This window comes from Podospora bellae-mahoneyi (assembly GCF_035222275.1).
Source record: "Podospora bellae-mahoneyi strain CBS 112042 chromosome 1 map unlocalized CBS112042p_1, whole genome shotgun sequence".
In the NCBI taxonomy this organism is placed as follows: Eukaryota; Fungi; Ascomycota; class Sordariomycetes; order Sordariales; family Podosporaceae; genus Podospora; species Podospora bellae-mahoneyi.
The window spans coordinates 1,272,951-1,297,672 of NW_026946359.1; the positions used below are offsets into that span (position 1 = coordinate 1,272,951).

The 24,722-nt window shown below is 52.7% G+C and overlaps 10 protein-coding genes across 10 annotated transcripts; 7 read left to right on the plus strand and 3 right to left on the minus strand.

Moving 5' to 3' along the window:
* Nucleotides 1-708: 708 nt before the first annotated feature.
* On the plus strand, nucleotides 709-2,280 carry PCD1 (8-oxo-dGTP diphosphatase; the record flags this gene model as incomplete). Its single annotated transcript, XM_062873675.1, has 4 exons — nucleotides 709-1,131; nucleotides 1,197-1,362; nucleotides 1,419-1,469; nucleotides 1,526-2,280. Exons 1-4 carry the CDS (start codon nucleotides 871-873, stop codon nucleotides 2,278-2,280), a joined length of 1,233 nt encoding a protein of 410 aa, XP_062736740.1. The 5' UTR covers nucleotides 709-870.
* On the minus strand, nucleotides 1,801-3,511 carry CTR2 (copper transpport protein). Its single transcript, XM_062873676.1, has 4 exons — nucleotides 3,028-3,511; nucleotides 2,789-2,972; nucleotides 2,545-2,716; nucleotides 1,801-2,492 (listed from the first exon to the last, which is right to left on the minus strand). The coding sequence occupies exons 1-4, from the start codon at nucleotides 3,133-3,135 to the stop codon at nucleotides 2,375-2,377; spliced, it is 582 nt and encodes a 193-aa protein (XP_062736741.1). The 5' UTR covers nucleotides 3,136-3,511; the 3' UTR covers nucleotides 1,801-2,374.
* Nucleotides 3,512-3,754: 243 nt separating this feature from the next.
* Nucleotides 3,755-5,498, plus strand: BNA1 (3-hydroxyanthranilic acid dioxygenase; the record flags this gene model as incomplete). Its single annotated transcript, XM_062873677.1, has 2 exons — nucleotides 3,755-3,786; nucleotides 3,843-5,498. 2 exons carry the CDS (start codon nucleotides 3,755-3,757, stop codon nucleotides 4,366-4,368), a joined length of 558 nt encoding a protein of 185 aa, XP_062736742.1. The 3' UTR covers nucleotides 4,369-5,498.
* QC761_104240 (uncharacterized protein) lies at nucleotides 4,355-5,603 on the minus strand. The gene is made up of 3 exons (XM_062873678.1): nucleotides 5,216-5,603; nucleotides 4,948-5,159; nucleotides 4,355-4,889 (listed from the first exon to the last, which is right to left on the minus strand). Exons 1-3 carry the CDS (start codon nucleotides 5,314-5,316, stop codon nucleotides 4,462-4,464), a joined length of 741 nt encoding a protein of 246 aa, XP_062736743.1. The 5' UTR covers nucleotides 5,317-5,603; the 3' UTR covers nucleotides 4,355-4,461.
* Nucleotides 5,604-6,368: 765 nt separating this feature from the next.
* On the plus strand, nucleotides 6,369-8,032 carry QC761_104250 (uncharacterized protein). Its single transcript, XM_062873679.1, has 3 exons — nucleotides 6,369-6,892; nucleotides 6,968-7,261; nucleotides 7,356-8,032. The coding sequence occupies exons 1-3, from the start codon at nucleotides 6,836-6,838 to the stop codon at nucleotides 7,587-7,589; spliced, it is 585 nt and encodes a 194-aa protein (XP_062736744.1). The 5' UTR covers nucleotides 6,369-6,835; the 3' UTR covers nucleotides 7,590-8,032.
* Nucleotides 8,033-8,291: 259 nt separating this feature from the next.
* Nucleotides 8,292-10,572, plus strand: QC761_104260 (uncharacterized protein). Its single transcript, XM_062873680.1, has 3 exons — nucleotides 8,292-8,618; nucleotides 8,686-10,126; nucleotides 10,191-10,572. Exons 1-3 carry the CDS (start codon nucleotides 8,515-8,517, stop codon nucleotides 10,260-10,262), a joined length of 1,617 nt encoding a protein of 538 aa, XP_062736745.1. The 5' UTR covers nucleotides 8,292-8,514; the 3' UTR covers nucleotides 10,263-10,572.
* Nucleotides 10,573-10,933: 361 nt separating this feature from the next.
* On the plus strand, nucleotides 10,934-12,990 carry EAF6 (chromatin modification-related protein eaf6). The gene is made up of 3 exons (XM_062873681.1): nucleotides 10,934-11,430; nucleotides 11,497-11,995; nucleotides 12,062-12,990. Exons 2-3 carry the CDS (start codon nucleotides 11,636-11,638, stop codon nucleotides 12,593-12,595), a joined length of 894 nt encoding a protein of 297 aa, XP_062736746.1. The 5' UTR covers nucleotides 10,934-11,430; nucleotides 11,497-11,635; the 3' UTR covers nucleotides 12,596-12,990.
* A 189-nt stretch (nucleotides 12,991-13,179) lies between these two features.
* On the plus strand, nucleotides 13,180-15,976 carry QC761_104280 (uncharacterized protein; the record flags this gene model as incomplete). The annotated part of the gene is made up of 2 exons (XM_062873682.1): nucleotides 13,180-15,618; nucleotides 15,672-15,976. The coding sequence occupies 2 exons, from the start codon at nucleotides 13,180-13,182 to the stop codon at nucleotides 15,858-15,860; spliced, it is 2,628 nt and encodes an 875-aa protein (XP_062736747.1). The 3' UTR covers nucleotides 15,861-15,976.
* Nucleotides 15,977-17,124: 1,148 nt separating this feature from the next.
* Nucleotides 17,125-20,057, minus strand: MCD1 (sister chromatid cohesion protein 1). The gene is made up of 2 exons (XM_062873683.1): nucleotides 19,222-20,057; nucleotides 17,125-19,161 (listed from the first exon to the last, which is right to left on the minus strand). The coding sequence occupies exons 1-2, from the start codon at nucleotides 19,483-19,485 to the stop codon at nucleotides 17,500-17,502; spliced, it is 1,926 nt and encodes a 641-aa protein (XP_062736748.1). The 5' UTR covers nucleotides 19,486-20,057; the 3' UTR covers nucleotides 17,125-17,499.
* An 82-nt stretch (nucleotides 20,058-20,139) lies between these two features.
* On the plus strand, nucleotides 20,140-24,372 carry PMR1 (High affinity Ca2+/Mn2+ P-type ATPase-like protein). The gene is made up of 3 exons (XM_062873684.1): nucleotides 20,140-21,056; nucleotides 21,120-23,586; nucleotides 23,644-24,372. The coding sequence occupies exons 1-3, from the start codon at nucleotides 20,916-20,918 to the stop codon at nucleotides 24,195-24,197; spliced, it is 3,162 nt and encodes a 1,053-aa protein (XP_062736749.1). The 5' UTR covers nucleotides 20,140-20,915; the 3' UTR covers nucleotides 24,198-24,372.
* The last annotated feature ends 350 nt before the right edge of the window (nucleotides 24,373-24,722 follow it).

The following is a 24,722-nucleotide window of genomic DNA, read 5'->3' on the forward strand; positions in this document are numbered from 1 at the left end:
TGGATTCAAATTTATAGGTTGATGGGTTGAAGTGCGGTTAATGGTGGTTTGCTTCCTGGGTTAGTCTATCTTCTTACTTGGGAAGGAGCGGGCTCGAGAGGGATAGCTCCTTCCATGTTGCTCCGTGACTGCCGTCTCGAGTCTTTACATGTTGTGTTGCTCCTTCCTCGAGAACAACTGAACCATGGTATATATATTAGTTTATACATACACCCCTCAACAAGGAACAGTGGCTCCTGGCCAATGGTCAAGTGGTAAGCCTGCTGGCTGGCAGGAAAGTTGCCCCAAAAACCCTCCCAGGGTTCCTGTCCATCTGTGACAGAGCCTCTCCTGTTCAAATCCTCGCAAAACCCACGGTTTTCGGCGCTGAACACCACAATCAAATAAAGTGTGGATGCCCAGCGAGCTTTTTGATTTTGACTTGATAATGATAATGTCGTTCGACCGTCTTTTTTTCCCGTTCTTCCATCTAGAATACCGTTGATGTTTGGACTCGAAATGCATGTATTTCCAGGTCAACATTCACGTCACCCCCCACTCTTTCTTCATCAACAAAAAGTTACCCCACATTCCCCATCCCCTTTCCCCCTTCGACAACACCCAACCCTTCCAGAACACCGGCCGGCCGAGGTCCACCTATGACAAGCACTCCTCCGGCTTTTGACTCCCGGAACCCGCCCCGCATTTGCATTTCCCCAGTCTAGTCAAGTACCAGCAACTTTGCCATGTGCATTTCCTACCTTATGCAGTACACTCCAGAGTGCAGTGCACCGCCTTATCCGACCGAGCCTTACGCTTATCCAGCCACCTCCCCCTCACTACTCACCCCCCTTTTAACCTACCAACTAACCTAAGCTTTGGCCCCAGAAAATGACCAGCACGTTGATGGTCTCTGAGCCTCATCAGTCAGATCAACAAGACCCTCAACAACAAGAAGAAGAAGATCTCATTTCTACTCCAGCCCAACCAGGCCAGGAAGAAACAAAGACGGTAGTTCAGGGGCTGCAGGATTCACCGAGTTTGAGTACCACCGCTTTAGATACTCAACAGGAGGAAAGTGAGAGGGAGGAAGACGAGGGGTCGTATTACTGGAAAAGGGAGACCATGGCTCCGTTGAATGCTGTTTCTGCTGTGAGTTGAACTTTGGGGTCAATGAGTGAAATGAGATAGATGGTGACTGATGTCTGGGATGGCAGGCGGCGGTTGCGAGGCTGAGGGCGTTCAAGCCGCCTCCTTTTCCGTTGTGGGATCGGTTGCCTGTCAGTAGACGGGCGGCGGTGTTGTTGCTGTTGTATGCGGACCGGAAGGGGGATTTGAGGGTGGTGATAACGATGAGGGCGGCGACGTTGAGGAGTTTTTCTGGTGGGTTGCTGTGAGATGGTACTACATAGAATGTGTGGTTGACTTCTATGTACCAGGTCATGCAGCATTGCCAGGTGGAAAGGCGGACACCATCCGCGAGACACCCTGTAACCACTCCCCCATCGTCTCACCACCCTGAACAACTACTGACCACTGCGAAAAGACCAAATCGCCCGCCGCGAAGCCTACGAGGAAATCGGCCTCCCCCTCGACAACACCCACCTCCCCCCACCCTTCACAATCGAACACCTCTGCTACCTCCCCGCCAACCTCGCCCGCACCGAGCTCGTCGTCCGCCCCGTCGTCGCCCTCCTGCACACCTCCCCCCCTTCCTCCACCGCCACCTCCCCCCAGTCAAACCCTGTCTCCCCGCAGCCCGACCCAACAATCACTGCTGAAGACTCCCTAATCCCGCGACTCGACGCCAAAGAAGTCGCCGCCGTGTTCTCCGCCCCGTTTCACAACTTCCTCAGGTCAACCGATGAACCTGGTCACGAAAAGGTAGAAGGGGAGTGGTATAATGGCTCCTGGACGGAATGGCACGAGGAGCCCTGGCGGATGCACTTTTTTTATGTCCCGGTCACTAACCAGAGGGTTACTAAACCTAAAATTCGTGAGGGAGGTTTGGCATCACTGGCTGAAGATCACAGCCCTGATGAGGAGCCAGTGGAAGAGGAAAAGCGGTACAAAGTCTGGGGGATGACCGCTCGGATTCTGGTGGATGCGGCCACGATTGCGTATGGGGAGAAGCCAGAGTTTGAGCATAACAGTCATTTTGGAGATGAGAGGATCATTGAGGGATTGGAAAGGTTGGGGAGGCTGGGGGAGAAGAAGAGACGGGGGAGTACAGTCACCAAAGAGGATGTGAAGAAGGCGGGGGAGATTATGACCAAGAAGGAGGAAGGCAGTAAGATGTGAGATGATTGTTTTGGGTATGATCATGAAATGGTCTATTCTTTTGGGCGTGAGACAGGTGTGGATCACATGAGACTAGATTACACAGTAGAAATCGTTAATGGCAGGCTGTCTCCTTTGCTACGGTGGTCTGGCCGCCAAACAAGAGGTATCCGAGGCCGGCGCCAAAGGAGCAGGCGAGCATGACCCAGCCGTTGTAAGTCATGAAGATGAGCCTTATATCTTGTCAGGTTGCTATCTTGAGTACATTTACGAAAAGATACTCACATGATCATAAAAGCATAAAAGTTCTGCACCGCATACAAGACACTCTTGATGATGTGCGCCCGCTTGGTGACCTCGTCTCTGTTCTGGCCTGTAATCACAGCACCAAAGAAGGGGTCTGTCTCAGCATCTTGTTCATGATCTTCATCGTCTTGATATAGAGACTCGATTTCTCCTTGGAACCAAAGGAAAAACACATCGTCTCAGCCTATGGAATATTTGGGGAAGAGTATGAAGAATGACTTACGAGGGACGGAGTTGGCCCGTCTGGTGACTGCGGCTTCATAGCGACGGATGGCTTCACGGAGGGCTTCGTAGCCGGCGCCGAGGGCGACGATGGCGAGGAGGGAGACGAAGAGGGAAAAGTTGGAGGAGATGTGCCATTGGCGGAAGACAATGCAGAGGTTGTTGGTATCCCAGGTGAAGAGCATCTTTTTCTCATATCAGTATCATGTTTTGATGAGAGGGATGAGGAAAAGGACTCACGTTCATGTTGCACATGTTTTGGCCATCACCGCCGTGATCACCGTGGCCCATGTGAGCCGAGTGGTCCATCATTTCGTGATGGGAGTGGTCGTGGTGAGAGTGATCCATTTTCGCGTTTACTTTGTGAGTGAAAAAGACGGAACAAATGAGAATCGTGAGAGAGAAGTGAGGAACTGAGATTATGGTGAAGAAGTTCTCACTCGGGGTTCAAGTTGCGCATGAAATCTGTCCCAACGTTGGGAACGAGACGCGAACAGGGGTCCGTGGATCCATGCACGGGGGCCCCACTTTTGATAATCAGCTCTGGGGAAGGGCGACTCGGCATTGTCTCGGGGCCGCGGGGCAGGAGCTTGGAAAGGATTGATGGCGGGGTTGGTCTGGGTTGATGACGGAGGGAATTTGAGAAGGGAGACATATTTCTAAAATATTAAGAACTAAGATCATCATCAAACATACAGGCTTTACAGTTGTGACGCTGTACACCTAAGCCTCTCGGCATTGACAGGTGGGTGACCACCGAGCTTCAAGATCTCCAGGGTGAAGCTCTCATCTGATCTCATGAGCACTGAGCAAAGCTCCCGATGATACCCGCATCGCTTTGCTGAATGACAAGTCTTCATATTCGCTCACTCACCCGTCCCGGACTATCACATCTCCAAGTCCATCTCATACCTTTAGCTGCTCTCATTAACCTTGTTCTCACAGATCCAAACAAACGCTCATCGAAATGCTCACCCAACCCATCAACCTGCCAAAATGGTTCAATCTCCAATATCACCACTTTGATCTCTAACCAAACTAACACACACCCCCAGGCTTGAAGAAAACTCCCACCTCCTCAAACCCCCCATCAACAACTACTGCGTCTACAACGAAGGCTTCACCGTCATGATCGTCGGCGGCCCCAACGCCCGCACCGACTACCACATCAACCAAACCCCCGAATGGTTTTACCAGCACCGTGGCGCCATGCTCCTCAAGATCGTCGACCCCACCGACAACAACACCTTCAAGGACATCATCATCCGCCAAGGCGACATGTTCCTCCTCCCGCCCAACACTCCCCACAACCCCGTCCGCTTCGCCGACACCGTCGGCATCGTCCTCGAGCAAAAGCGTCCAGAGGGAAGCATCGACCGGATGAGGTGGTACTGCCAGTCATGCAAGGAGATTGTCCACGAGGCGAGCTTTCACTGCACCGATTTGGGGACGCAGATCAAAGCTGCGGTGGAGGCTTTCAAGGAAGACGAAGAGAAGAGGACGTGTAAAAAGTGTGGGGAGGTGGCGGCGTGGAAGCCCGCCGAGGGTAGTCTGAAGGATCCTAATTTGGAGGAGGCTTGATTTTTTGGTGTATATTTACTTTTCTACTTGGAGGTTTCTAGCGGTGTATATGCAAAAAATCATCTGTTTTGGATACATGGAAAAAAAAACATTTTACGTCTCGCCGTACTGGTAAGCACCAGTTGACTCCTCCACCTGAACCTCAATCTTGGCCTCCTCGAGCTCCTTGCCATTGATTCTGATACCAGCCTTCATGACGTCGCCGGGAACGACCGGGCCGACGCCCTTGGGGGTGCCAGTGAGGATGATGTCGCCTGGGTTGAGGGTCATGACCTTGGAGATGTCGCCGAGGATCTTGGGGATGCGGAAGAGCATCAGCTCGGTCGAGTCCTGCTGCTGGACCTTGTCGTTGACGGTGAGGTAGAGCTCGATGTTATGGGGGTCGGGAATGGCCGACTTGTTGATGACGTTGCTGACGGGGAGGAAGGTGTCGAAGCCCTTGCAGATGTCCCAGGGGAGGCCCTTCTTCTTGGCTTCGTTTTGGACGTTGCGGGCGGTCATGTCGATGCTGAGGGCGTAGCCTTTTTTATCATGTGTTAGTTCGATGGGAAGGGAAGCGCAGATGAGACGAGAACTGACTGTCAATGGCGTCGAGAGCGGCCTTGTTGTCATTCTCATCAAAGTCTCTGATGCGCTTGCCGAGGACAAGGGCGAGCTCGACTTCGTAGTGAAGGTCAACACCCTTGGGGCGGACGACCGGACCCTCCCCGGGGGCCAAGATGGAGGAAGAAGGCTTCAGAAAAAAGAAGGGTTGCTTGGGGCGGGTGTTGTTGAGTTCAGCAATGTGGTCCCTGTTCAAGCTAGCTTTAGTACTCCTGTTACAAGGTAGGCATGAGGGAGCACACACGCATAGTTGCGGCCAATGCACACGACTTTGCCAGCCTTCTTGAGCGACGCCATTGTGGTTGCGTTTGTGGCCGTAGCCAAACCTCTCCGGAAGATCATCATCTTCTCTCTTTCTTTTCCCCGCTGGAGATAACCGGTCTTTATATGCAATCCAAGGTGTCTGTATGGTAACCCCCCTCTGCAGAGTACCTGCCAAAGTGAGAGATCCCGTCTTATGATGTGAGCTCGGTTCGGGTCAATTGGTCAATTGGCTGAGGTTGGAGTAACCAATCCCAACGACAGCATGGAAGCACCGGAAGGATGCCGACCCCGGTTGGGAAAAGAGTGGTGAGGGATTGCTTACGGTGACAACTTCACACCTGCTGTGACTGGGTGAATACCGAGGAAGGATGATATCTTGCTATTGCGATATAAGCTACTCTCTAAAACCCTAGTCTGACTTTGCTTCAATCGAGAAGTTCATGCTTCAATTGAAGGAATAGTGGAGATGTGGAGCTGGGTAGCAACAACAGCTAGCCATTGCTCGCTGTTCAATGTCATCCTCGAGCCCATCTGCAACTGCGACATCGCTTTGCTTCTAAATCGAGGCACAGGGTCTCGAATCGGTGAAGAGAAGGACCGGAGTAGTTTAAGTGTCTCTCGGGCATAATTTCTCACACTCTGAACTTCGACTTGAAACTGTACGACACATACACGGCACCAAAGTATGATGAGACCAGTGTTGGGCCGGGTGGAGGTCAAGATCATGACAAGAGAGCTCTGAAAGCACAGATCTCAAACACAGTGAGTAACTCGCCCCTGCCACGGCCCGGCTCAGCCTGGCCATCTGGACACAAAGAACTCATTGTCGGCCTTAGCATTTGCCGACGTACATTCGCAGTCGAGGCCATAAAACCCACGTGGGAGTGGTGTTGGATCGTTGTGGAAGGGGCGGAAACGGGCTTGGACGGCATATTCTCGCCCTGTTCATCATCAAAGAGATAACGATCAGCCAATGGCTGCCATTGGCATCTTTCCCATCGTTAAGAAGATCGTAACAGAAGGCGACGAGATGCCGTGATATGTCTTGCAGGGTCAAAGTGCGGGGGACCCCACGCAAGAAGACAAATGGAATTTGCCGACCCCTGTTCGGATCACAGGGGACCGGGACCCCACCAATCTTCAGTGGACAAAGCCAAAGCTTAGCACTGGGGTCAGTGCTGGCCTGCATCCCCAGCGACTCAGCCTGCTGGGTGAACAAGAGCAACCAGCCCGGGCCGTTTTGAGATACGTAGCCCCTCTCCCTCCCATCTTTCCAGCCAGCTTCACTTCATTAGCAACCAGCTGGTAACTGGTGAGAGCATAAAAACTGCGGCTTCTCTCTTTCGCCTCACCCGGAAAATCTCGGTTTGTGACACCACACACACCCGTGAAGCAGGATTTCGACATTGAGAATAGGCCACGGAATCCACAGCAAAGACGTCACGGGCTGCACTCTTCGACCTCACGGCGGCCACCACCGGCCCTTTGACAGCCATCAAGACAAAGCAGTCTCATTGCCTTTCCCCTTGCGCCTTTTGCATTTTTACACGCTCCAGAAACAACACCAGAGTTATCACCGCTTTCGGAGACAGTATTCGCCATGGAGAGCATTCAACTGGCACAGATGCTAGCTGACCTTAGCGACCTAAATGCAGCTGTACGTATATATACGCCATGCCCACGGACGCGCTCTGTCAAAAGACATGAGAACCTTGCTAAAATTTTGCCACAGCAGGAAGCTTCGGCCGCTGTGGCTTTGGTCAACGCCAACAAGAACCTCAACCAGCCTACCACCACTGCCCCTTCCGACGCCAGCCAACCCTCTGATTTGGTACGGCCACCGATCCGCCCGGGTCAGCGCAATCACCAGCGCACCGGTTCCGCCGGCTCTCTGGGTTCTTCTTCTTTCCTTTCCCGTACCGCCTCGCCGGCCAAGTTTGATAAATACGGTCGTCGCATTCTTACACCACCCAACACACGAGCCAACTCCTCGTATGGATCAATACCGGGAACCCCTCGTGGAGAGGTGAGCAGTATTCCTTGCCGTCGCTCAAGGCTTGGTGTTTGTCTCCATCACACTTCGGTCCCGATGCTAAAAAAGTTGTACTTTTGAACCACAGCAGATAAGCGACGACGATGTCGACCGAGCCGGCTCACTCATGGCCTTGTACGAGATCCGCGCGAAGTTGAAGGACCAAGATAATCGAAGCTTGCTCAAGCTTAGGGAGAAGATCACGTCGTTGCAGCATGCGAGACAACAACAGGAGAGACTTGAGAAGGGGCCTACTTCGCTAACAGGGTTCGCTGGCGAAACCGCCAACAAGTCAAGATACAGTTATCCCAAACACTCATGAGATCTGGCTGGCGTTTACCACCGATAAAACAACTCAACGGGCAGCTGCTCTCATTGAGGATAGCACGACGGAACTTTCACTTACTCAACGATAGCAGCATCGATTATCGTATACGGCGTTATCATGGAGTTCGGGCCAGACAGGCTCATACAGACAGCCTTCTGGGATAGGGATCATGTTGTGGTTAATGGATTGGGTTGATATTGGAACTTGCATTTTCTTCTTGTGAGGAGAGACAAAACTGGTGCCGAGACTGATGGAAGGAACAACAGCACTGTCCTTACAGCTAGGTTGTCTGATATACCTTGCTGTTGAAAGATTACATGTACATACGTACCCTCGTCGCGATTGTGACAGTCTTGCCTTATTCACTGCTTGTGGTTGTTGGTAGACTGTAAGACTATTCTTTCTAAATCGATACAGCGGAGGAAATTTTTGACTTCTGAAGCTCATTCTCTCTAATCATGAGTAATATGTTCTCAATCTCAACAATGCGACACACGACAGTCTTCCAGTCCCAGTTAGAGAGGTGGTCGTTGGTGCTGCCCCGCATTCGTTAGCATTTACTGTAGCACCCCAACCCCTGTCCCCGGCCCCTCTTGGCACCGCTCCGCTGGCGTCAAGTGGATCCGGCTTGCACATCGCGTCCCCACTTTTTGTTTCTTCCCAGGTGCTTGCCTGACAAACAGAAATTGCTGGCGGTCCAACTTTCTCTTTGGGAGCGCGTCACGACAACATCCAATCTTTTGGAGGACGAGACAACAACGACCTCTGACAACATCCTTCGTTCCATTGAGTCGGTCGCTTGCTTCCATCACGTAGTTATATTTCAGTTTCTTCATTGCCGCCAGCCCGGCCAATCCTACCATCTACCGCCTCTTGGTTATTACATCTCGAGAGATTCAATCACCAAACAGCAGCAGCCATGGCGACAGGCGTCGATGCAAAGCTCCTCAAGAGCACAAAATTCCCACCGGAATTCAACCAAAAGGTCGACATGACCAAGGTCAACCTCCAGGTTATGAAAAAGTTTGTTTTTTTTTTTTCGCGCTGTCCGTATCTCTTGTCGAACCTCGGTCTAACAAGTTGAAATCAGATGGATCGCAGGTCGCATAACCGAAATCCTTGCCAACGAAGACGATGTTGTCATTGAACTCGTGTTCAACCTTATCGAATCCAGCCGCCACCCCGATATCAAAGCTCTACAGATTCAGCTCACTGGCTTTCTCGACAAGGACACGCCCGGGTTTTGCAAGGAGATGTGGGGGCTGCTGCTGAGTGCGCAGGATTCTCCCCAGGGCGTGCCGAAGGAGTTGCTGGAGGCCAAGAAGCTGGAGCTCTTGCAGGAAAAGAGGGAGCAGGAGGAGGCGAGGCAGAAGAGAGAGGATAGTGAGAATCAGAGGAGGGATAGCTTTCAGAGGGGGTTTGGTGGGAGGGGTGATAGAGCTGAGAGAGGGAGAGGTGCTGGGGGGCCGAGGGGAGGGGGTAGACTGGGAGGTGATTCTTGGAGAGGTCCAGGTGGGAGGGACGACAACAGAGATCGGCCTTTTGGGAGGGGCAGAGGAGGTGATGAGAGACGGTCGAGGTCGCCGCCGAGATACCGTGACCGTGGGGGAAGAGGAGGACTGAGGGGTGGCTTGAGGGATTCATATGTCCCAGGCGGACGGGGTAGTTCACCGCTCCGTCGTGGCGGAAGGGGGATGGGAGATAGGCGGGATGATAGGCGGAGAAGGTCCAGGTCGCGCTCACGGTCGCCTTCTGTGCGCTCGGCTTCGTCCCGGTCTCGGTCTAGATCTCGATCTCTCTCTCGCAGCCCTAGTGTGGATGGGAAGAGACGGTCCTATTCGCGATCGGCTAGTCCCCCTCGTCGACGCCGTCGTTCTCGCTCACCACTTCCCTACAGGGATACAGTCAAAAGACGCCGCTCCCCTGCCCGGGATGCCGACCGCCGTAGCCGGTCCCGATCAGTAGCATCCGACCGCGGCTCACCTTCCCCAAAGCGTCGCCGTTATTCTCCATCTAGCAGCCGGAGCAGAAGCAGAAGCAGAAGCAGAAGCAGAAGCAGGAGCCGCACCCGCAGCCGCTCTCGCAGTCTAACACGCAGTCCATCCAAGACCCGAAACCGGCGGTACAGTCGATCTTCTTCTTATTCTTCCGGATCCTCTCGCTACTCCCGATCTCTTAGTCGAAGCCGAAGCCGAAGCCCTCCCCCCAGGCGGTCAAGAGGTGGAAGCAGGAGTGTCTCCCCCGACATCAAGCGACATCGGAGTAGGAGCCGCTCTCGCAGTACGGGCCGTAGCATTAGTCCTGCTAGCTCCTACGGACGACGCCGATCCCGTTCCCGCTCTCCACGTCGTCGATCTCGTGATAGAAAACGTAGCCGCAGTGGTTCGAGGGATAGAAGAGGAGGACGAAGCAGGGCCTCTTCTGCATCTTCACAATTTTCCAAGCGGGACAGATCGGCTGATGGTTCAGGAGCTGAAGACAGACCCCCTAAAGCCCACCATGACGATGCGGCGGTGTCGAGCCAAGATCAGGTATGTTCCCTGAAGTTTCCAAGTATTTGCAAGATATGATGGCTAACTATTGCTTATGCTACAGGAGTCCAAAATCGACACTGAGCAGCGGGAGAAGGAGCTCAAGGAGAAGATCAAGCAGATGAGATCCTCATGAAGTAGTGACGTGGTTGAGGCTAACGGTGCTTGAAGCTGTTTATCACTTATTCATTCGTTCATTGAACCACATCAAAGAAAAAAAAAAGAAAAAAAAACAGGAAGGACATTAGCATGGCTTTGGGAGACTCGCGTTTCGAGGCGTTGAGGTTTGGAAGGCGGCTCTGTGAGGACTACAAACCCCCAAAATATTGTCTTGACTTGTTTATCTGAGCATATTTTTAGTAGCCTCTGTGTGGATCGCGTAGTAAAATGATAGCTGTGGTAATATAGTGGCAAGGACGTATACTTGAAATTTGTGTTGGGTGATGAAGTTCTGAGTGGTTCCTTCCCAGGATATAGGTACCTACCTGGTTTGCGGTGGAAAGTCACTGCCCGGATCATCACAGCTTGGGCGTTGGTGTGGTCTGATGAGAGATAATTGAAGTCGTGACTGCCTCCTATGTATCTTCCTGTGACGTGCAGAGTGGGTGGGGGGCACCTTCCCCCACTCGAAATTACAAGTTCAAGCAGGAGGCAGAGCTTCCAAGGTTGAAAGAAGGAAAGAAGATGGGAGTTGCATGCTCTGAGATAAAAGACCAGCTCCAGGATTGGTTGAGAAGCAACCCAATTCAATCCAAGTATCATCACTTGCTAACCGGCTTTTATAACTTCAGCATTCTTTTTGCTACAGTCCATTCTTGCTTGTCTTGACATCCTTTCGATTTACACGATATGGACTTTATGGCCTTCTGGAGGACCGTCTGGGACAGAGTGGACATCATCGTGGACATCATCAATATCGGCTTTTGGCATCCAATTCGGCCTGCAGTACTCCGTATCAAGACCGATTTGTTTGTTTTCCAAAAGTTCATCGCTCGCCGGTCCTGGCAGGCTATCAGGTGGTCCTGGAGAAGGGCCTGGGAGTGGTTCTGGGAAGTCGCGGAGGCGATCTTGACGGCTTGGTCGTACGTGTTTCTTAGTTCGACTATCGGTGTTGCCTTTTTCAGCTGTGTTATCTGTTGGATGGTATTCGGTTTTGATTTGCGGAGAGTCGTGGATTCAGTGTTGCCCCGAGCACGGCTGCTCCCCCCGCCGTCCTACACACCGTTACTCATGCCCGCACTCTAATTCGACCACGCACTGCAACCACTAAGGGCTTCATCCCGGTCCACTGAGGCGCCAACAAGGTAAGAGGCCCTAGACTCGGTACCGCGACATGTTCAGGCCCGAGTTCTTGACTGACGCATTTTTAGACCAGAGAGGAAACAATCACTTTGCACGCGCACCACACCCCACGTTTACGCACCCACTCACTTTACACCAATTCAACGCGCTTTTTCTGCATCTCTCGACGCGTCTTTCGTCATCATACCACCTGCTTAACAACCAGTCATGGCAACGGAGAATACAACATCTTCGAATGGAGGAGGGGGAGGCGGAGCTGCTACACCAAAACCTGTGGGGAATAACGCGACCGCGGGGGGGCATCAGAACACACCTGTTAAGAACGAGTCGTCTGCCGCAAATGGAGGAGGGCAGCAGTCGCAACAGTCACAGCAAGCGCAGCAGCAGCAGCAGCAGCAACAACAACAACAACAACAACAACAACAGCAGCAGCAGCAGCAGCAACAGCACCAGCACCAGCAGCAACAGGCGGCGGCTGCAGCGGCGGCTGGAATCCCCTATTACGAGAAACAACGAGCGCAGCTTAAGGAGTTGTTGGCGAAGAGGAGGGCGCTGGATAAGAGACTTGTGGGTTTGACCCTTTCTTTCTGGAGTGACTGTGGGCAGGGGGCTAACGGGCATTGATGTAAACAGGCCGCTCAAGAAGAACACATTTTCCAAAAGGAGACGGAGTACCTCGAATCAACGCCGCACGGAAACATCATCATTGGGTTCGACAACTATGCCAAGGGAGGAGGCGGCGCTGGGCAGGGACCAGGCGCTCCTTCGTCTTCTGCTGCGAGGAGAAAGGGCGGTGGTGGAGGTGGTGGTGGGATGCAAGGGGGGGTCTTGAATGATGCCAACAGGGTCTTTTCTCGTAGTTCGATTTCGTACAATCTGGCGGCACAGGCTCAGTTGGCTCAACAGCAGGCTGCCGAGGGTGTCACACCGGGTAGTACGCCAGGGCCTACGCCGATCAGTGGGAGTTTTGCTGGAGGAGACAGTTCAAAGGTTGGGACACCTACTAGTGCTGGGGGTGGGAATGGGGGGGGGAGTAAGGCGGGGAAGAAGGGGAGCAGTAAAAGGCCAGTAGGAAGAGGGGCGGCGGGTGATGGGGACGGAGATAGTGAGACTGATTCCCGTGATGCTAAGAAAATTAGGACTGGTTTTGGGGCGGGGAGGAAGTGAGATCACTTGAAGAAGGTGGTGATGAGCAGGGGCGGTGTTGTACCAACATGGAAGTTGTGATTTTATGGTAGGATGGATGGGAGCGAATGGCATGATACCAATGGCGTTTCTTTTTTTTCTTCTTTTTTTTCTGGCCATGAGGTATGACCTCCAGATGCATATGGCGTTTAGACTGGCGGTGTTGACGGCATTCTTGTACGAGTAGTTTTATGGCAGTTGTCTGAACAAAACAGGATTGTATCTTGTCTGGAGGATCAAGTTTGTGTCGGACAGACTTTTCACGGGGATTAAAGGTTGCTTTGCATATGCTGGACGGGAGGTTTCCTATCCAGCACCGGGAATAAGGGCTGGAATGTTGCAATGGGGCCCGGAAGGCTCGGATGTCGAGGTTGGGAAGATGGCGAGATGTTTTGTCTCCTGCCGGATCTGGAAGTCCTGATGCTTACACCACTGGCATGTCGTGCCATGGTTCTTCCAACCATAGGCGGTGATTAGCGCCTTTGTGGATTGAATCTTGGACGTGAACGGGTTGCTGCTAGGGGGGATGGGGGAATGGATTTAAAGAGTGAGAAGTGCTTCTCCCGATGACATTACTCTCATCAGTCTTGAGATTTTCTTTTCATTTATCTGCCAGATTTTTTACGTCAGAGATGGGGGAAGCTCAAGACCCAAGGTGGGACGGATACAACGATGGCGATGGGAGTGGTGGTGAAGAAGCTCTAGCAGCAGCCGCAGGTCTTAGCTGTTTCTCAATGCGGGGTTGTTCAGGGGAGGGGAAGCACCTTGATGGTTGTGGTGGTGCTGGTGCTGCCCCTCACTTGGACGGCACCAACAGCACCACCGCCATTGTTGTCTTTGAGCTCAAACAATTGTTCCCCCGCAGCAGACGGCGATTATTATTATTCCCAGGAGTAGAAACGACCTTTTTCTTTGTCTGTTTTACCACCCTCTTTTTCTTGGCATTCATCATCAACCCAGCTATTGCCAGCCCGGTTTGGAGGGGTTCAGCCGGCAACATGACCATCATGGCGACAAAGTTCACACCCGAGGTGATGCTCTCTGCCCCGCGGCGGTCGGCTGCTGTGCCGAACAGTAACGGGACGCTGGCGCTGTATACCGTGTCGTCGTACTCGTTTGGGGAGCATAAGCGCAGGTCGGAGGTTAGGGTGTTGACGATTGCGAATGGGCAGTCGAGTGTTGTTGTGGAGGGGAGTGGTGCTTCGGAGCCGAATTGGGTTGGGGAGGAGGAGTTTGTTTGGGTTGAGGGGGTTGGGGAGAAGGGGGAGACGGAGATCAAATGGGGGGATGTGAGGGGGAATAAGGGGGTGGTGAAGAGGTTTGAGGGGGGGGTTGGGAATGTGAAGGTGAGGGAGGTGGAGAGGGGGAGGAGGTGGGTTTTGGGTTTTACGGTGGTGGTTACGCCTGGGGGGGAGATATATAACCCTGTGACGGAGGAGAAGGGGTTGTCGAGTGGGAGGGTGTATGATGGGTTGTTTGTGAGGCATTGGGATGCGTGGAGTTCGGAGAATAAGAACTCGATTAGGTATGGGTTTTTGAGGAGGAAGGAGGAGGGAGGGTTTGAGATTGAGGGGTTGGTGGATGCGCTTTATGGGACGGGGTTGAGCTCGCCAGTGCCGCCGTTTGGGGGGACGGGTGACTTTGATGTTGGCCCGAAGGGGTTGGTGTTTGTGGCGAAGGATCCAAAGCTGGATCCGGCGATGTATACAAAGACTGATTTGTATTATCTGTCGCTGAAGGAGTTGGCGCAGGAGAAGCCGAAGCTGAGGTTGATTGAGACGCCGGGGTTGGAAGGGTATTCACAGAGCCCGGTGTTTTCGAATGATGGAAACAAGATTGCGTTTACGCGGATGAGAAGCAAGCAGTATGAGAGCGATAAGACCCGTCTGCTTTTGGTCAAAGATCTCGACGAGTTGAAGGCGGAAGAGTTCTATGCCACTGAGGACGGCGAAGGTGGCTGGGACGCCCGTCCAGATGCCATCCTCTGGTCTGCCGACGACAAGACACTCTACGTCACAGCCGAACACAGAGCTCGCAACCTCATCTTTCAGCTTCCCTCTACCCCATGCGAAGCTGGCAAGAAGCTACCCTCTGTCATTCCGACAACCGACGGCTCTGTCAGCGATGTGCGCCTCCTCAGCACCACCGTCTCGGCCCACTCTCCTGTGGCCGGCAGGTTATTCGTAACTTCCACTTCTTTGGTGGACAACTCCTGCTACAGCATTGTCAATCCCTCTCAAAGCACGTTCCACATAGTTTCCTCCAACTCCAAGCAAGGGAAATCCTTCGGTCTCTCTCGGCTAAGCGTTGACGACATCACCTTCAAAGGTGCTGGTGACTATGATGTCCATGCATTGGTCATGAGACCGTCCAACTTCGACTCCAAGAAGAAGTACCCCCTCTGCTTCTTGATCCACGGTGGCCCGCAAGGCGCCTGGGCTGACTCTTGGTCGACCCGCTGGAACCCAGCTGTTTTTGCCGAGCAAGGCTACGTCGTTGTCAGTCCCAACCCCACAGGCTCAACGGGATACGGCATGGCGCTACAAAACGGAATCAAGGGAGACTGGGGCGGTAAGCCATACAACGACCTAGTCAACGCCTTCGAGTACATCCAAGACAATCTGGACTATGTGGACACTGACAGAGCGGTGGCACTGGGTGCCAGCTACGGCGGCTACATGATCAACTGGATCCAAGGCCACCCCCTCGGCCGCAAGTTCAAGGCGCTCGTCTGCCACGATGGAGTGTTCTCCACCTCAAACCAGTGGTCAACTGAGGAGCTGTTTTTCCCCATCCACGACTTTGAGGGGACCATCTACGAGAACAAGGAGGGGTACCAAAAGTGGGATCCGGCGAACCATTTGAACGAGTGGGCCACGCCTGAGTTGATCATCCACAGCGAGCTGGACTACCGTCTTCCTGTTACAGAGGGGCTGGCGGCGTTCAATGTCTTGCAGGCGAAGAAGGTGCCAAGTAGGTTGTTGGTGTTTCCTGATGAGAATCACGTAAGTTTTACTCTTTCACACATTCTGATAAACGGGGGCTAACATGGAATTAGTGGGTGCTCAAACCTGAGAACTCGCTTGTTTGGCACAAGACTGTGCTGGGTTGGATTAACAAGTATTCTGGGATTGAGGATGACGCTGGGGCGCAGGTCCAGGCTCACCAAGCCAATGTGACCAAGCGGGAGACTGAGCGGTTGGACAAGGAAACCTTTGCGAACTTGGTGAGCAAGTTGGCGTTGTGAGGGTGAAAGGTTGTAAACACCGGTATGACTGGCATGTTTTGCAATATGAGGAAAATTAATGAAGTGTTATATAGATGTTGATACCAGCAAGCCATTATACATAACTGTTATTAGGTACGATCTCCTGATGTGTTCTTTGTAAATGCTTGCTCTCCCAAGGCTTACCTAGCCATCAGTTGTGTCAGTATTGGACCGCTACTCACATCTAAACCACCACACCCTTGACTTAAGCACATATGGCTTAACAGATCCTATCCCTCAAATCAACCACCCCAAACCCCAAACACGCCCACCGTGAACGTCACAAACCCCACCAGACCCTAAGCTTATGCAAAGACCACACCAGCACCAAGAATAAGAAACCGCCCTTCCCTACTCTTCTTCCTTTCCTCTTTTCTTCCTTCGTCCTCCGGGGCCCTTGGTTAGTTGGCAATCTTGCAACATTTACAGAAAGGGCTGCACCTGCTCCAAGTTCCCAGTCCGAGGATGATGGATGGTACGCTACTCAGAGACACTGCTACAATTTTTGGTCACCTGATTTGCAATTGCAAGTATTGCAAAGAAAGATGGGCACGCACTCCAACCTGGGGATGGCATGCCACATACTCAAAGAGACTGCTACTAATCCCCCACCCCCGCTGTGATCATGGTTTTGCTGTGACATGGAAGAGGAGAAACTCATCAGTATGGGACTTGACAGCGTCTTGAGCCAGGTCTCAGTCTATCAAGTGGTATAAAACCGTCACCAGTCGTCTACCTCCCAAGTTGAAATGCATCTATGGAAGCCAACACTGTGAACAATTGATGAGTGAGTATCGCCCAGGTGAACAACTGAGCAAACAAGCGACAACCACCAAAGCACGAACCAGTAGAAACAACCCAAATGACCGAACTAGCATCATATTCAACCGAATATACTAGACATACCTAAGCTAAACTATTTGAAAATCATCCTCCATTCCCCAGCTCTTCTCTTCTCTCGTCGCGCGCAGCAAATGGTATCCTACACTACTGCATTCCATAACAGTTGACATAATTACTCATTGCGCTCCTTCGCCCCAAACCATGAACCGCCCGCTTTGCATCAACAAAAGGAATAATCCTGGCTTATCGAAACTTTGCCAACCACATGCCGCCATGAGTGCAAATGCTGAAAATGAGATAATCAACACAAGCGGTGCCCCCCCAATCCTAATCCCCAACAGGGGCTTCCTTCTTCTTCTTGTCCACCTCAACCCCCCAATGACGGTTCCTTTTCTGAATGACGTAAACAGAAAAACAAAACGGGTTCCGATAACACATCTCCAAACAACAACAACAACAACAACAACAACAACAACAATAACAACTACATTTTTTTGCCCAGCCAGAACAATGGTATCTTCCAGTTGTCTCCCTTTCCCCGATACGCCAAAACGCCCACTCGGTTCGTATTTGACGACCGTGTGAAAACATTTGTTAAGAAGAGAATATAAAAAAGAAAAGAAAACAAAGGGAAATGAGATAGCCGTCCATGCGCCGCCGCCTTCCTAGATAATTCCGCCAAGAGGCAAATGATGTACAGTGAATAGCCGAGACCAAAAGCAAACCCAAAACACCAGGTTGAATGCTGTTTATGCTGTCAATGCCGCGCTGGACTCTAAGCCGAAACAGACACGGCAGCAGTCGTAGCCACAGCATGCCCGGGCTCGTTACCTTGATGTTGCTCACGAGCCATCTCACCACCTGCTTCCCTCTCGGCCCAGTCACCCCAGAGACCACGCTTGCCGCGCACCCGGATTGGGCCGCCAAGGGATCCCTCGGGTTGCTCGACCTTGATGGCATCCTTGGTGGCAAGGACAAGGCACTCAAAGAACATCTTGGTGGCATCGGCCTTGCTTGTCCTTCCTTCTGGCAGGAGTTCCTGGAAGACAACGGCATTCTTCTTGCGGACTTCAGCATTGGTTTCGGCCTCAGCACCGAAGAGGTCGCGCAGGATATGGACAGCATGCTTGGTGCCAATCGATACGGGCCCGCTGTCAGCGGGGTGAACGATGGGAACGCTGGTCTCATCAAAGTTGGGCATCGGGCTAGAGGCCTCGTGGCGCCTCTCCCCCTCTTCGTCGTGCTGCAGCACAGCAGTCTCATCAGCGGGAATATCGAGAACTGTGCCATCGGCTGCGATGGACTGGTTGCCAATAACGGTCCCGTCCATGTTGAAGACACTCTCGTCGGCGGGAAGTTCAAGACGGGGAGACTTGGACCTGTTTTGCTCTTCGTCCGTCTCCATGTCGGCAACGCCGCTATCGCGCTTCCGCTTGAGCTCATTTGGCCGAATCGAGCCAAGGGACAAGAGACCCTTCAGCTCGGGAGCCCACCCATCACTGCGGCCCTCAAACAAAATGTTCTGAATAAAGCCACCATTTTTGTGGAGGTCCTCAAGACCAGTGATGTACGGGTCATGAGTGAGGAAGGACTGTGGCTTCAAGATGTTGTCGCGCTTCGCCTGCTGTTCCCTGATCTGTTGAGTAGACAGAACAGTTTGCTCATCAGGTTGGAGTAGCTTTCTCTTCTTCTGGCGCTGAGGGGCGTTGGCAATGGTGGCGGTTGGCTCGTCACTAGGCTCGTACAGATCGGTAGTCATGTGGCGGCTGTACTCCATCTCAACCTCCTTGGCAAACTCCTCATCAATGTCGGACAGCGGGGACTCCGAGATGCGGGCGCGGCTCATATCGGGGCCAGCAGCTGCGGGCATCGCAGACGCATCACCAACATTGAGCGTGACATCGTCTGGCATGGCGATATCGCCCTCATCATCCATGATGTGAACGCCATCGCCAAAGTCAAGTCCTTCCAGGGAGACGGCACGCTCGTTTCTGTCCTTGCCCAGGTCGAAGTCCATCTCGCTGAGCATGTCGTCCTCAACAGACCGGACGGGAGGCGCATCTCTGCCCATTTCCACGCTCCGGTCCAGCCTTGATCCTTCAACAATATCCTCACCAAAATCCAGTTTCAGACCGAGATCGTCATCGAAATTACCGAGTCCCATTTCCTCATCCTCATCCTGATATGTATTTTGAAGGAACTGGCTATTGTTGAAATCCTCTTGCAAATATGTATCTCGGTTCAGCGCACGAGCCTTGCGGGCCATAGAGGGCGTGGCAGTGATCGCTTCCAGTTGTGACAGGAGGAAATCCGAGCTTGGTGGTGGGAGCAAATCGAGGTTGTCGTACATTGTGATTTTATCAGGCAACATTAGAGCTTCCTTGTTCTGAATGTGCAAGTTTGTGGGAATATCATGATTGCCAGTCGAACGGAAAGCCTGCGCATGTTAGAAATCATATTGTCTCGCGCAGCTGGGATCAAAGAGCTGAACGCTTACCATTTTGATCTTGACAAGAGCTTCATTGCAGTCGTCGAGCAGGTAGCGGGCCTTGCGGCTGTAGATGCGAACGACACCTAGCAGGAGCTGGCCGGAGAGACGGAGAGCTAAGGGGGCATCGTTGGGAGCGATAATGGCGTCGACACTGTCCTGGAGATTGTGCTGCAAAATCTGGACTTTCGACACCTTGCGCTCCTGGTTGGCAGATAGCCATGCCTTGGCCAAGGGGCCGGTGGCGCTGAGAAGCGTGCCCGACCAGAACATGGCGGCGACGGGAGTGCCGGGAGCAAGTGAGGTGGTTTACCGAGTGCAAGTGAATAATATACAGCTATGACTAGTTGTCGAGCTCGAGCGTCGACTGCGGAGGGGTGCGCGGGGCAGACGGGTGTGGTTGCTGGAGATGACGATGGTGGGTTGTTGGGTTGTCGGGGTGGCGGAGGAGGGTAAACAAGAAAGCGCGTGTTGCGTTGTTTGGTGAACGGGCGCGTGGTCGAAGTGCCGTCTTCGGCTTTGGTGCCGACAGTTGCGCAAAATACCAAAAAAATGGCGATGATGTTGAGATAATTGTACCAGACAATGCAATGCGCGTCGGCCGGAGAAGTCGCAATCGGGTCTGGGTGCGATGCGCTGGATGGAACAAAGGCGAATTGGTGAAGAAAGAGAGAGGGGACGTGGTTCGAGGGCCGGGTGAGTGTGGGAATTGCTTGCCGTTTGAAAATCGAGTTGCTGCGAAATTTGAGAGGCTGGGGACAGCTGCACCAGCCACAATCAATTAACCAGCCAACAGCGCGCCGAGCTGAGTCACGTGGCTTGGTGTCGTCTGTTGGACATCAGCCTTGGCGGATTACATCACCAGGCGATAGCCATCTTCGTCGCAAGTTGATGCGGCTTCCTAACTTGCGCGTCATGGGTTTCGGTCGAATATCCTTATCCCTCTCGCTGTCTCCCAAGCAATCGACTCTCGACTCTCACATGATACATCATCAACTACTCGCCGGTTCTTTCAAGGAAACTGGGACCAGACCTTCTTCAACACAAGAAGAGCATAATTATCAGTTATCCCGGAATATCCTTCGTACTACCCATTTCTAGCTCCAAGACCCTTTGGTGTTTCAGTCGGTCTTCAACTTTTCATCCTCTACGATGTGAGAAATGATGGCCGAAAGGTTGTCGCATTGAATTTCTGACCAATGGCAGCCTGCGTTTTATCTGCCACCCCTTTCAGCCTCATGACATCCCTGAAAAGTTGCCAAGGCCTTTTGGGAGTGGCCTGTGTGCCCCTGGAAGTCCAGCTGGTCGGTCCAGATGCAGACACGTTCCGCAATGGTGGATGGCACCGCGACCTGGTCCAAGTTTCCACTTTGTATCCAACCAGACCACTGCCGTCCAACTCAAAAAGTTTCCCTCCCCAGTGGATTCAAACCCAAATCCGCACGGAGTCTACGGATGTGGTGATGCCTCTCCTGTGATGCACTATTCTTGTTCAAACTTTTAGCTCCCCTGCTTTCATCCCGCCATCTGTCTGTCAGCCCAGCTCTATCGACCAACATTCGCCCCCTTTCTCACCCCCATCGCAGCAGCCATTGATGTCTTTCGGTCTGGATCTCAGCTTCCGCTAGGGCCCGTTGCGCCCAGGCCAGGCATTTGGCATATCTACACGTCCTCCTGATCCTGAACACACCGCCAGGATCGAAATGGATCGCTTTACTCGAACGAATGGCGGCGATGCGCTGCCAATCTACCACAACTCCCCTGTGCCTGCGCAGCTCACCATACCTCAGGCCGGTGACCGCCCCCCATCTACCTCACCACGGACGACGTCTGCACAATCAAGAGTAGGAAGGGGAAATGTTCTTTTTATAATGTTGCGGCGCGATGGGCTAACTGTGTTTTACTAGAGCATTGCCAACGAATATTCTTACCAAAGCCCCGCCGAAGTCGCATCTCGATTAAATACGTCGTTAACTCAAGGCCTGACGGCTGCGGAGGCCCTTTCAAGGCTACGCGACTATGGCCCAAACGAAATACCTCACGCCGAGCCTGAGCCATTATGGTTGCGGTTTCTCGGGCAATTCAAAGAGCCCCTGATTGTCTTGCTGCTGTGCTCGGCTGGGCTGTCATTGCTGGTAGGAAACATGGACGACGCTGTCAGCATCACAGTGGCGGTGACCATTGTTATTAGTGTGGGGTTCTTGCAAGAATATCGTTCCGAAAAGTCTATTGAGGCACTCAACCACTTGGTTCCGAACCATGCGCATCTTGTGCGGAAACAAACATCGGGTACGACCCCTGGGGCCCGCACCCCAAATGAACCCACGGCCGGCGCTTCAGGATTAGCGACGCCCGAGGAGGAGGTTCTCGAGGCTACTTCATCAAAAGTCATGGCCGCCCAGCTTGTACCTGGTGACCTCGTTCTCTTCACCACTGGCGATCGTATCCCTGCCGACATTCGAGTCACCAAAGCTGCGGACTTGACCATCGACGCCTCGAACCTCACAGGAGAGAATGCACCTGTCAGGATCACAGCAGATGCTCGCCCCCGCCAAGGCTTCGCATCACCTGCCCCAGGCGATGCCAGCCTTCAGATGCCTCGTCCAACTTTTGCGGCAGGCAATGCGGACGACAAGGGTCAAAATATTGCGTACATGGGAACACTGGTAAAATCCGGACATGGACAAGGAATTGTGTTTGCGACTGGAGGTGATACGCACTTTGGCACTATTGCCACCAGTGTCTCTGGAACTGAAAGCCCGCGGTCCCCTCTCCAGCTCTCCATGGACGACCTAGGAGGCCAGCTGACACGCATGTCATTTGGAATCATTGGTCTGATCTCCATATTTGGATGGTTGCAGGGAAAGAACCTGCTTGAAATATTCACCATCTCCGTCTCACTGGCTGTTGCGGCTATTCCTGAAGGTCTTCCCATCATTGTCACAGTCACCCTAGCTTTGGGCGTTCACCGGATGGCTAAACATAACGCCATTGTCCGTCGGATGCCGAAAGTTGAGACGCTGGGTTCTGTGAATGTGGTCTGCACAGACAAAACGGGTACACTGACAACGAATCATATGACAACGACCAAGATTTGGACATTTGGCAATGACGATGCCTTCAATGTTGATTCGGATGAAGAATTGACGGGAAAGGAGCCCGACGCTGCCACCCACAGGATCTTGCGCATTGGCAACATTGCCAACAATGCCCGTCCTGCGAGAAATCACAATGAAAATGGACCTGCTGCCAGAGCCGTCTTTTCCTCCACACAACACAGAGGTCAAGGGTCGTCATCATACACCCGTTGGGTAGGACAGCCCACAGATGTTGCTATGCTTGACCTGTTGGATCGGTTCAGTTTACATGACGTCCGTGACTCCCTTGGACCTCGAGTTGCTGAGACGCCATTCAGCTCTGAGCGCAAGTGGATGGGCGTCGTCATTGCAGACGGAGATAAGGAACATGCATATATGAAGGGCGCGATTGATCGAGTCCTCGACACTTGCGATACATATGTGACAGATGATGGGCGGGAGTTCGTCATGGATGCTGGTCGCAGGGAAGAGGCTATACAGGCAGCCGAGAAGATGGCTAGGCAAGGCCTCCGTGTCCTTGCTTTTGCCAATGGTCCGGTAAATAAGTCTGCTAGGAGCAAGGCTGCCAGGAGCACCACTCCGAATGGCCGGGAAAGTCCCAATGCTGTTGGCGCTGTTGAAGAGCAGTACCGGGGACTTACGTTTGCCGGACTTGTAGGCATGAGTGATCCCCCTCGACCTGGTGTCGGCCGCTCTATCAGAAAACTGATGCGAGGCTGTGTCAAGGTTATCATGATTACTGGCGACGGCGAATCAACCGCTTTGGCGATTGGCAAGCAATTGGGAATGGCGGTCGCCATTCCCACAGAACACTCTTCGAATCAGATCACCGTCAAGCCAGTATTGCGGGGTGATGAGCTTGACGAGATGTCCGATGAAGATCTTGCTCGAGCTTTGGATCACACCACTATCTTTGCCCGCACCACCCCCGAACACAAAATGAAGATCATTCGCGCTCTCCAGTCTCGTGGTGATATTGTCGCCATGACGGGAGATGGAGTCAACGATGCACCTGCCCTCAAAAAGGCGGATATCGGCATTGCCATGGGCATGCATGGAACTGACGTCGCCAAAGAGGCGGCTGATATGATTCTAACGGACGACGATTTCTCTACTATTCTTCACGCTATCGAGGAGGGCAAGGCCATCTTCAACAATATTCAGAACTTCCTCACCTTTCAGCTGAGCACAAGCGCGGCCGGCCTCTCTCTTGTCTTGATCTGCACCGCTTTGGGGTTCAAGTCTCCATTAAACGCGATGCAGATTCTGTGGATCAGTAAGCACCCCCTTCGACGCCTTTTCAGTCACTTCGATCACTAACACAGTACAACAGACATCATAATGGATGGGCCTCCGGCGCAATCCCTCGGCGTCGAAGCTGTAGACAAGGACGTTATGAACCGCCCTCCCCGCCGCCGTAACGACGCGGTCCTTACCCGCCCGTTGGTTTCTCGCGTGTTGACCCAAGCGTTTGTCATTATGGTTGGCACGATGCTGGTTTACACTCACGAAATGCAAGACGGCATCGTCACCCGTCGGGACACCACCATGACCTTCACCGCTTTTGTCATGTTTGACATGTTCAACGCTCTTGCTTGCCGTTCCGAATCGAAATCGATCTTGAGAGGAGAAGTTGGGCTGTTCAGCAACACTCTGTTCAACTGGGCCGTGAGCTTGAGTATGTTGGGGCAGCTGCTGGTGATTTACTTCCCTTGGCTGCAGGAGGTGTTCCAGACGGAGGCGCTGGGGTGGGGTGATCTGGCGAAGCTGATGGTGCTGTGTAGCACTGTGTTCTGGGTGGATGAGGGGAGGAAGTGGTTGAAGTATGGGAAGGGGAAGATTGGGTTGGGTGGGAGGACAGGGGGTGGGTACAGTCAGGCTGTGTGATGACATTGAATATTGGGATGGAATGGTTTGTTTTAAAGGGGGGATGGCGGGGTCGGTGGTCTTAATAATTATTATTGGTGAAATGAACATATATCCATGAGCATTGCGGTGAATTGGCATACATAGAAGCATTGTCCCCTTGGGTTTGGGGACGGACGAGGGGGTTATAAGGGGTTGGAGGGATACGGCGGGTTGTGGTAATAGACTTGGGGGTGGGGATTGGAGAGGCGGGCTTTTTTGTATGATTATGGATGAATATTACATTGATGGGTATGAAAGTCGCTGCGCCGGTGGCTTTTGCGGCGTGTCCAGATGTATAGAGCTGTGTTGAGCCTCCAACAAGGGCAGTGGACGACCTGTCTCTATCACTTGATGTTGTCTACCAGTTGTTCTCTTCTTGTAATGTTTCCACGGAATCAGGATGCAAGGGCGGAGATGTGTTTCCACTTTTAAGGAGTATTTGATGTAACCGAAGGAACTTTGGAGTTGGTCTGCTCGATGATTTTCCAGTATCATTGAGGTGAA